The sequence below is a fragment of the Zosterops lateralis genome (assembly GCF_965231275.1).
Source record: "Zosterops lateralis genome assembly, chromosome: 17".
NCBI classification, from domain to species: domain Eukaryota; kingdom Metazoa; phylum Chordata; class Aves; order Passeriformes; family Zosteropidae; genus Zosterops; species Zosterops lateralis.
Window position 1 is genome coordinate 724,068 of NC_139777.1, and position 9,656 is coordinate 733,723.

The 9,656-nt window shown below is 49.9% G+C and overlaps 2 protein-coding genes across 2 annotated transcripts in view; one reads left to right on the top strand and one right to left on the bottom strand.

The window, feature by feature from the left end:
• The window catches only part of RIMBP2 (RIMS binding protein 2), a 269,166-nt gene that overhangs the window by 115,848 nt on the left and 143,662 nt on the right, over nucleotides 1–9,656 (top strand). The window lies entirely within an intron of this gene.
• The window catches only part of FZD10 (frizzled class receptor 10), a gene marked incomplete at its 5' end in the record, with an annotated part of 5,502 nt that continues 2,928 nt past the window's right edge, over nucleotides 7,083–9,656 (bottom strand). Inside the window, 7 exon segments of the mRNA XM_083874178.1 lie at nucleotides 7,083–8,919; nucleotides 8,922–8,952; nucleotides 8,954–9,069; nucleotides 9,072–9,539; nucleotides 9,542–9,605; nucleotides 9,607–9,627; nucleotides 9,629–9,649. Of these exon segments, the coding sequence (XP_083730304.1) occupies nucleotides 8,234–8,919; nucleotides 8,922–8,952; nucleotides 8,954–9,069; nucleotides 9,072–9,539; nucleotides 9,542–9,605; nucleotides 9,607–9,627; nucleotides 9,629–9,649 (1,407 nt within the window). The 3' untranslated portion in view covers nucleotides 7,083–8,233.

The window sequence follows — 9,656 nt, forward strand, 5'->3', positions numbered from 1 at the left end:
ATATAAACAAGCCCAAGCTGTTTGTTTTGGTTGCCGTTTTTAAAGGCCGGGCTGTGTCTGTGTCTGCCCGTGTCAAACACACCAAACGGGGCAGCAGAACCCCAGAAACCCCAGAGACCCTGAACCCTGCTGGGGACACGGGCACTAACTCAGGGCTGCATCTCAAACAGCAGCTCTTGGATGCTCTGGATGGGCCCAGGAGTCCCCATTGACCCGGGAGGTGGGAACAGCAAAGGGTGGTCACTTGAAGGACAGGGACATCAACAGGGGCTGCAAACCCACAGAGAATCTGCCCTAAAAATCGCTCCCAACTGCCCCAAAACACAGACAGAGCCACAAACTGGCACTGCCACCGCTGGAGTAAAGGACTTATTTTATTTTATTTTATTTTTTTTTCTGCCTTCCGCCTGAAATTTGGTTTTATCATCTCCTGCAAATGAAGGGCTTTGAGGAGTTTTCAGAGCTGATCAAAGGGCTGTGGAATACACCCCTCCACAGTCCAGACTCTGCGGGCTCCAAGGGTGGATTTTTCAAAGAAATATGCAGGAGAACCTGTTGCCCCGGATAAGTTAATTAACAAAACCAGTAATGGCTGGAATTCTGAATTTGATTATTCCTCAAACCTCCTCTTGCCACTGCACCGTGGTTTGTTTCAAAAACCATCCACTGGCAAGTGCAGTTTATCAAGAGTTGTCAGGCTGTGATACTCTTCCAATTGTGTCAGAAACTGTGCGTAGGGTAAATAATCAGATTCCATCCCAAATATTGATACCCAGGATAGCCAGGGATGCCTTTCTGTACCTGTGAGGAGAGCTGGGGGTCAGAGCCCAAACTCCTGGGCCTCAGATCAGATTAATGTGCAAAAATCAGCACTTGAGTTTGTGCCTCGGGATTTAAACAATGCCAACTCCCTCGAGGTGTTTTCTCCTTCCTCCCCTCCCATGGCTCTGGTGTCAGTGTCTCCTTCCTGTTCACTCCCTGTGCTCAATTCTCCCTTTCCTTTCCTTTCCTTTCCTTTCCTTTCCTTTCCTTTCCTTTCCTTTCCTTTCCTTTCCTTTCCTTTCCTTTCCTTTCCTTTCCTTTCCTTTCCTTTCCTTTCCTTTCCTTTCCTTTCCTTTCCTTTCCTTTCCTTTCCTTTCCTTTCCTTTCCTTTCCTTTCCTTTCCTTTCCTTTCCTTTCCTTTCCTTTCCTTTCCTTTCCTTTCCTTTCCTTTCCTTTCCTTTCCTTTCCTTTCCTTTCCTTCCCCCTTTCCCCTTTCCCCTTTCCCCTTTCCCCTTTCCCCGTATTTCCTGGAGGAGCTCACAGATCACAGTTTCTCCTCTCTCCGTCCATACCCACTCGGTGTTTACTTTCCTGTGAAATTCTCTATCAAAGACAACCCCACAGCACTCACCACTCACCAGCCCCTTTCCCACAGCTCTCCTCGTTAGATACGCAAAGGATCTCCTTGAAGAGCTGTTATGGAGTGTGAAAAGAAACATAAAATTCGGCGCACTCTTGATGTTCCTGTCTCAGCACCGAGCCCAAGCTGCTCCCCTGCACCAGCACAGCCCCTGGTGTGTCAGACCCTCCCAAACACTGAGCAGAGCCTGGTCTGTGCTGTCCCTGGTGATGGGAGCACTTGTAAAATCTCGTTTGTGTGTTTCACTGAAGATGCCAAGGACGGGCAAATCCTGGAGTTCACTCTGCACTGGCCAAATCCTGGAATTCATTCTGCACTGACCAAATCCTGGAATTCATTCTGTACTGACCAAATCCTGGAATTCATTCTGCACTGACCAAATCCTGGAATTCACTCTGCACTGGCCAAATCCTGGAATTCATTCTGTACTGACCAAATCCTGGAATTCATTCTGCACTGGCCAAATCCTGGAATTCACTCTGCACCCACCAAATTCTGGAATTCAAACATGAAATAATCACGGGCACTCAGTGCTGTGAGTGCTGTAAACCCTCAGTGAAGCCAAAGCCTCGTTGTGCTGTTTTCTGGAACTATCCACTGCACTTCCCAGGCAGGCCCTAAGGCTGTTTGGAGCAGGATTTACTGAGCTAAAATGGGATCTGGCAAAGCAGGACCTGTTTGTTCCACAGAGCTGATCCTGTGGCTCTGCTGGATAAACGTGTGAAGGTGCAGCAGGAAGGGCTGAACAGATCCAAGGGCAACATGGACTGTTGTCTGAACCAAAAAATAAATGGAAACCGTGTTGATATCAGCCCTCGGGCTGATTGTAACTTGTGGCTGCATGGAAATATGGCTTTGCAAAGGGGATGCTGATACCTCCTTAACTGCTCCAGCACAAACACGGCCCCTGAAATCCAGTTCAGAGCCAGCCCCATCAAGGAGTGTTTTGTAAATGAATAATGACTTTGCTTAAAGCTAATCAACATCAAGTGTGTTAAAAAAGATGAAATAGTGCTGGAAGGCAGTGGGAGGTAGAGGAGCCTCAAAGTGCAAACAGGTGCTGATCTCCCTTCAGGGAGGATTGAGTGGCACAGACCTTACAGGGCTGTCACTTCTGATCAAAGCAGCCTCCAGGACCACATAATCACCATCACCCACCTTTTAAAGGATGCCCTGATTTATCATCTGTCACTGTTAATAACTTGGCTACTCCATCTGAAATACTTAAAAACATTACACCGGGATAACATTTCAGATTTTTTTTTTTTTTTTTTTTTTTTTTTAAGAAATGTGTAAATGGTTTCGACTCGAACACGCTGGGGCTGGTCCTTTGAGGCCATCTGCTCCTGGAGACCACCTGCCATCAAAAGCCCACCTGAGCAGGAACAGCCCCATCATTACAGAGCCATCCCCTCGCGGGCAGGGCTGGCTGGGGCTGTGTCAGACACTGTTCCTGGGCTGTTCCTGCTCCCTGAGCCAGGGGCTGACAGCCAGATGTCAATAATGGCTGCACAACAACAGCCCTGGGAAATGCTGTTTGGGCAGAACCTGATTAGGGATGTGAACATTCCTGGGCTGAGCCCCTCACATCCCCTCAGCCTGTCCTGAACCCTGTGTGTGTGCCCTGCATCCTGTGTGTGTGTGCCCTGCATCCTGTGTGTGTGTGTGCCCTGCACCCTCTGTGTGTGCCCTGCACCCTCTGTGTGTGCCCTGCATTCTGTGTGTGTGCCCTGCACCTTCTCTGTGTGTGTGCCCTGCATCCTCTCTGTGTGTGCCCTGCACCCTCTGTGTGTGCCCTGCACCCTCTGTGTGTGTGCCCTGCATCCTCTCTGTGTGTGCCCTGCACCCTCTGTGTGTGCCCTGCACCCTCTGTGTGTGCCCTGCACCCTCTGTGTGTGTGCCCTGCATCCCTCTGTGTGTGCCCTGCACTCTGTGTGTGTGCCCTGCACTCTGTGTGTGTGCCCTGCATTCTGTGTGTGTGCCCTGCACCTTCTGTGTGTGCCCTGCACCCTCTGTGTGTGTGCCCTGCACCCTCTGTGTGTGCCCTGCACCCTCTGTGTGTGCCCTGCATTCTGTGTGTGTGCCCTGCACCTTCTGTGTGTGTGCCCTGCATCCTCTCTGTGTGTGCCCTGCACCCTCTGTGTGTGTGCCCTGCACCCTCTGTGTGTGCCCTGCACCCTCTGTGTGTGCCCTGCATCCCCTGTGTGTGTGTGCCCTGCACCTTCTGTGTGTGTGCCCTGCACCCTCTGTGTGTGCCCTGCACCCTCTGTGTGTGCCCTGCATTCTGTGTGTGTGCCCTGCACCTTCTGTGTGTGTGCCCTGCATCCTCTCTGTGTGTGCCCTGCACCCTCTGTGTGTGCCCTGCATTCTGTGTGTGTGCCCTGCACCCTCTGTGTGTGTGCCCTGCATCCTGTGTGTGTGTGTGCCCTGCACCTTCTCTGTGTGTGTGCCCTGCATCCCTCTGTGTGTGTGCCCTGCATCCTCTGTGTGTGTGCCCTGCATCCTCTGTGTGTGTGCCCTGCATTCTGTGTGTGTGCCCTGCATCCCTCTGTGTGTGTGCCCTGCATTCTGTGTGTGTGCCCTGCACCCTCTGTGTGTGTGCCCTGCATCCTCTGTGTGTGTGCCCTGCATTCTGTGTGTGTGTGTGCCCTGCACCTTCTCTGTGTGTGTGCCCTGCATCCTGTGTGTGTGTGTGCCCTGCACCTTCTCTGTGTGTGTGCCCTGCATTCTGTGTGTGTGCCCTGCACCCTCTGTGTGTGTGCCCTGCACCCTCTGTGTGTGTGCCCTGCATCCTCTGTGTGTGTGCCCTGCATTCTGTGTGTGTGCCCTGCACCCTCTGTGTGTGTGCCCTGCATCCTCTGTGTGTGCCCTGCACCCTCTGTGTGTGCCCTGCATCCTCTCTGTGTGTGCCCTGCACCTTCTCTGTGTGTGTGCCCTGCACCCTCTGTGTGTGTGTGCCCTGCACTCTCTGTGTGTGTGCCCTGCATCCTCTCTGTGTGTGCCCTGCACCTTCTCTGTGTGTGTGCCCTGCATTCTGTGTGTGTGCCCTGCACTCTGTGTGTGTGTGCCCTGCATCCTCTCTGTGTGTGCCCTGCACCCTCTGTGTGTGTGCCCTGCACTCTGTGTGTGTGCCCTGCATTCTGTGTGTGTGCCCTGCACTCTCTGTGTGTGTGCCCTGCATCCCTCTGTGTGTGCCCTGCACTCTGTGTGTGTGCCCTGCACTCTGTGTGTGTGCCCTGCACTCTGTGTGTGTGCCCTGCATCCCCTGAGCTGCCAAGTGAACAAACTCAGAGTGGCAGCAGAACTCAGCCACTGCTCAACATCCATCTGCACTTTTTTTCTTTTCCAGGACCCTGAGAGCAGGCTCTAAGGATTCATTACCAGCAATAAAAGCAAACCATTCTCTATAACCCAGAAAACCAGTGAGCTGCTCATCCCAGGGACTGGAGCAGGTTGGAGGGAAGCCTGGCCCCATTCCCTGCACAAACCTGTCCTGGTGAGGCCAGCACTGACCCTCCTGTCAGCTGGGAATTTCCTGGGAGGCACAAATGCTCCTGGGGAGGTGACACACACAAACAAAACCCACTCCTGAGGCTGTCCTGCAGCAATCTGCAATGCACAGGCCATTTAAAAACTCTGTATTTCTCAGGATTTAATGCCACTGATTTAACCAGAGCATAGACAGATGCACAGGCATCAGTTCAGGAGTTTCAGAAGTGGATTTGTTTAGGGCCATGTCCCAGTTTGGCTGCAGCACAATGTCCTCTGACAGGATTAACTTCCAGGGCATCCCAAAGCCCTGTGTCAAGCACTGGCACAAAAGAGCAAAAAAGATATTTTTCTCTTCCTCAGAAGAAAAATCTTCTCTCCAAAGCCGCTTTATCTATGTGCACTTTAGACACGAAGATTACTGATAACACCTGCAGGATCATTTCTGCCACTCAGGTCCCTCCTCACTGCTGGGAACACTTAAAAGGAGTTACAAAAAGGCACAGAGAATTTATCTGTCACACTGCACAGATAAGCTGAAACACCAGACCACCACGACCAAAGGAGCTTTTGTTGGAAAATTCCCAGCCACAACATGACTGCCACAAGGATCCTCACTCTCCCTGAGCCCATCAAGACCTGTATTTATTTTCTGTGATGAAATCCCTGACAAAGATTTTCTAGAGCAGCCTGGCTGGGAGAGTGAGGTGCTATCCCTGCCCAGCCTGACCATCACCTGGGAAACTGCAGGGAAAACTTCAGCTTCACACAAAACCATGCTCCACCAAGAACTTATTGAAAATGGTATTTACAATTTGAGTTTTCCTGGATAACTCCCCTGGAGCAGCACTGAAATCCTGCATTGGCACTTCCCGGGCTCCCCCAAACCTCCCCACAAAGGCTGACACTTTCAACGATGTCAGAAAGGGGAAAACTAAGAACTCCTTGAAAATTGTATTTACAATTTGAGCTTTCCTAGGTAATTCCCCTGAAGCAGCATTCAAATCCTGTGTTGGCACTTCCTGGGCCCCCCTAAACCTTCCCACAAAGGCTGATAGTTTCAACAATGTTAGAAAGGGGAAAACTAAGAACTTCTTGAAAATGCATTTACAATTTGAGTTTTCCTGGATAACTCCCCTGGAGCAGCACTGAAATCCTGCGTTGGCATTTCCCGGGCTCCCCTAAGTTTCCCCACAAAGGCTGACACTTTCAGTGGGGTTAGATAGGGAAAAACTAAGAACTTCTTGAAAATTGTATTTACAATTTGACTTTTCCTGGGGTAACTCCCCTGGAGCAGCACTGAAATCCTGCATTGGCACTTTCCAGGATCCCCTAAACCTTCTCACAAAGGCTGATAGTTTCAACAATGTTAGAAAGGGGAAAACTAAGAACTTATTGAAAATTGTATTTACAATTTGAGTTTTCCTGGATAACTCCCCTGGAGCAGCATTCAAATCCTGCATTGGCACTTCCCGGGCTCCCCTAAACCTCCCACAAAGGCTGGTACTTTCAGTGGGGTTAGGAAGGGGAAAACTAAAAACTTCTTGTAAATACATTTACAATTTGAGCTTTCCTGGAGCAGCACTGAAATCCTGCATTGGCATTTCCTGGGCTCCCCTAAACCTTCCCACAAAGGCTGGTACTTTCAGTGGGGTTAGGAAGGGGAAAACTAAGAACTCCTTGTAAATACATTTACAATCTGAGCTTTCCTGGGGTAACTCCCCTGGAGCAGCACTGAAATCCTGCATTGGCACTTCCTGGGCTCCCCTAAACCTCCCCACAAAGGCTGACACTTTCAGTGGGGTTAGGAAGGGGAAAACCCCCCAGGGGTAGGGACTGAGCGGGTTCCAGCTGTGCCAGGGGAGGCAGCGGTGTTTAACATGCCGAGCACAGCCCCTGCAGCTCTGCCAGGGGTGTTAACCCGGGATCATTGTTGTAATCTCAGCGCTTTGTAAACACGGCCCTGCTCCACATCAGCAGCTTTTTACATCACCAAAGCCCATTCAGTCCCCTCAGAGGTTCACAGAATCCTCCAAAATCCATTATTTCATTTCACTTTGCCATTTCTTTCCAGTGAATATTTTTTTATACTTGCCTGCGACTATTATATTCAAAGCGTGCTTTTTCCCCAAAAAACTAGTTTTAATTATCTGCGAAGCACATCAGAGAAAGTTTAGAACGCACAAAAAAATTATCAAACTAAAGGACATATTTTATTTTTTTTTTTTAATAAAATAGCGGAGCGTGAAAAATAATCGTATCTTACAAATATACACAAACCCAGAACTGTGCACCCCCAGCACAGCAAAGAGTATCACTCTATACAAAGCTTCCCTTTGCAGAATAATCTAGTGCTTCTTGATCTATTCATACTGAGAATTTGTTTAACAATAGAAAGAGTCAATAAGCCCTTTGGGTCTCTTTGAATTGATCCCCCTCTCCCTTTTTTTTTTTTTCTTTTTTTTTTTTTTTTTTTTTTTTTTTTTTTGCACAGATCAGTCCAAACGTGTATAACATTGGCTTGATTTCCATTAAAAAGCCACAAAATGTAACACTAAAGGGTTTCTGAGGACTAGAGCTCTTAGTTCTTTTGTTAAGAGATTTCTTTTGTTGTCTTTATGTACAGCAAAATACTTGTTTCTCTTTTCATGTCACGGTAAGGGGAGAGAGAGAGAGAAAAAAAAATGTATTGCACATTATTCTTATTCACAAAGTTTGTGTCTGGCGCAGGAAGTTTCTCTTTTGGTGAAAGAATATCGGTGAGAATTATAGATTTGAGCCTGTTTTTAGGCACAGAGGGCTGAGAGGAGTTGGGAAGGGGTTTAAAGTGAGCAGGGAGGTTTTTTTCCCAGAAAACATCCTCGCCCAGGATGCAGAGACAAGGCTCACTGAGAACCGGCCCTTCTAAACTCCACTGGACCTCCTTACCCGAGAGAGCTGCAGAAAACCCAGCCCAGCTACAGGAAAAAAAGTTAAATAAGTGTCGGTTGTCGTGTTTGGTTTTGTTTTCATGTCGGGTTTTGTTTAATCTGAGGGATGGGGTGGATGTAATCCTTAACTAGGAATTAGTAACAGAACAGACTGGTTTAATTCACAATATTCCTTTCACTGAAAACATTTCCGTGAGCAGGTTTTACCTTCGGATTTTCACCGGCTCCTGAATTCAGCACGATACAATTTTTGTGCCTTAAGAGATTTTAAACCGTTCTGACCCCAAAAAAAAGAAAAAAAAAAAAAAAAAAAAAAAAAGGAAAAAAGAGCACCATTCATGTTTTAATTCCTGACTGCTACTTGTGAGGAGTCTGTGAGGTGAGAGACAAGCCTTTCCCAAAACCTGCTCACTCACACACAGGTGGGCGGCTGTAACGTCGATTCGTATTTCGCCAGGTGGGTTTTCTGTGGGTGTTGGGGTTTTTTGTAGATCCCACTGCTCGTGATGACACTGGCGGGTTTTCTCCTACTCCTCTTCTTTAACCTCCGGCTACAAACGTTTTGCCAAGACTGGAGAGTCTTGGAAGTCCAGATCCACATGCCACTGGTGATGCCCACCACTAATAACATAAAAATTTTCACCATAAAAATCTCTACCGCCGGTATAGAGTTATTCATCATGCAGTCCAGATTTTTAGTCTGGTTGTTCATCTTGCATTTCTGCTGAGTTGCCACAACTTTCCAATAATCCATGTTGAGCCTCTCGTAAAAATAACAAGCTATCACACAGGTTGCAGGCACTGTGTACAAGACTGAGAAGACCCCAATCCTCACCATGAGCTTCTCCAGCTTGTCTGTGTTCTCCCCACCCGTTTTCATCACCCTCCTGATGTGAAAAAGGGCCACGAAGCCGGACAGGATGAAAGAAGTGCCGATGATGAGGTAACAGGCCAAAGGAACGAGCACGAAGCCCGTCAGGGCGTTCACATCCATGCTGCCCACGTAGCACAGCCCCGTCAGCTCGTCCCCGGCCACCCTCCTCATCACCAGGATCATGATGGTCTTCACGGCCGGGATGGCCCAGGCTGCCAGGTGAAATAGCTGCTGTTGGCCTCGATGGCCTCGTGGCCCCCACTTCTTCCCCGCCGCCAGAAACCAGGTGAGGGTCAGGATCACCCACCACAGAGAACTGGCCATCCCGAAGTAATAGAGCACCAGGAAGACGATGGTGCAGCCGGTGCTCTCAGCCCCTCCTGGATGACGTAGAGCCGGCCGCTGTCCCTGTCGCAGGCGATGCTCTCGGCGCCCGAGAAGAGGCGGATGATGTAGCCCACCGAGTAGACGCAGTAACACATGGACAGGAAGATGATGGGCCTCTCGGGGTACTTGAAGCGCTGCGGGTCGATGAGGAAGGTGAGCACGGTGAAGGCGCTGGAGAAGAAGCAGAGGACGGACCAGACGGCGATCCAGAGCACGGCGAACCTCTTGTCATCCCCGCTCCAGTACACGTCCACCCCGGGCGTGCAGAGCGGCGCGCACGACGCGCTCTTCTCCACGCGGTGGAACTTGCCCGGGTTCTCGCACGACGCTCTGCCCGGGCCGTCTTGCTGCTGCTGCTGCTGCTGCTGCTGCTGCAGGTCGTGGGCACCGCTGGGCCGCTGGGGCCGGAACATGGGGGGCAACATGCTGGAGCCCCGCGGAGACTCGTCCGAGCCGTGTTGGGCGCCTCCATGCACAGGTAGTTGGGGTCGTTCTTGTTGGGCAGTTTGCTGCAGTCCAGAGAGGTCCGGCCACTTAAAATTGAATTTGCTCCATGATGGGGGAACACTTGAGC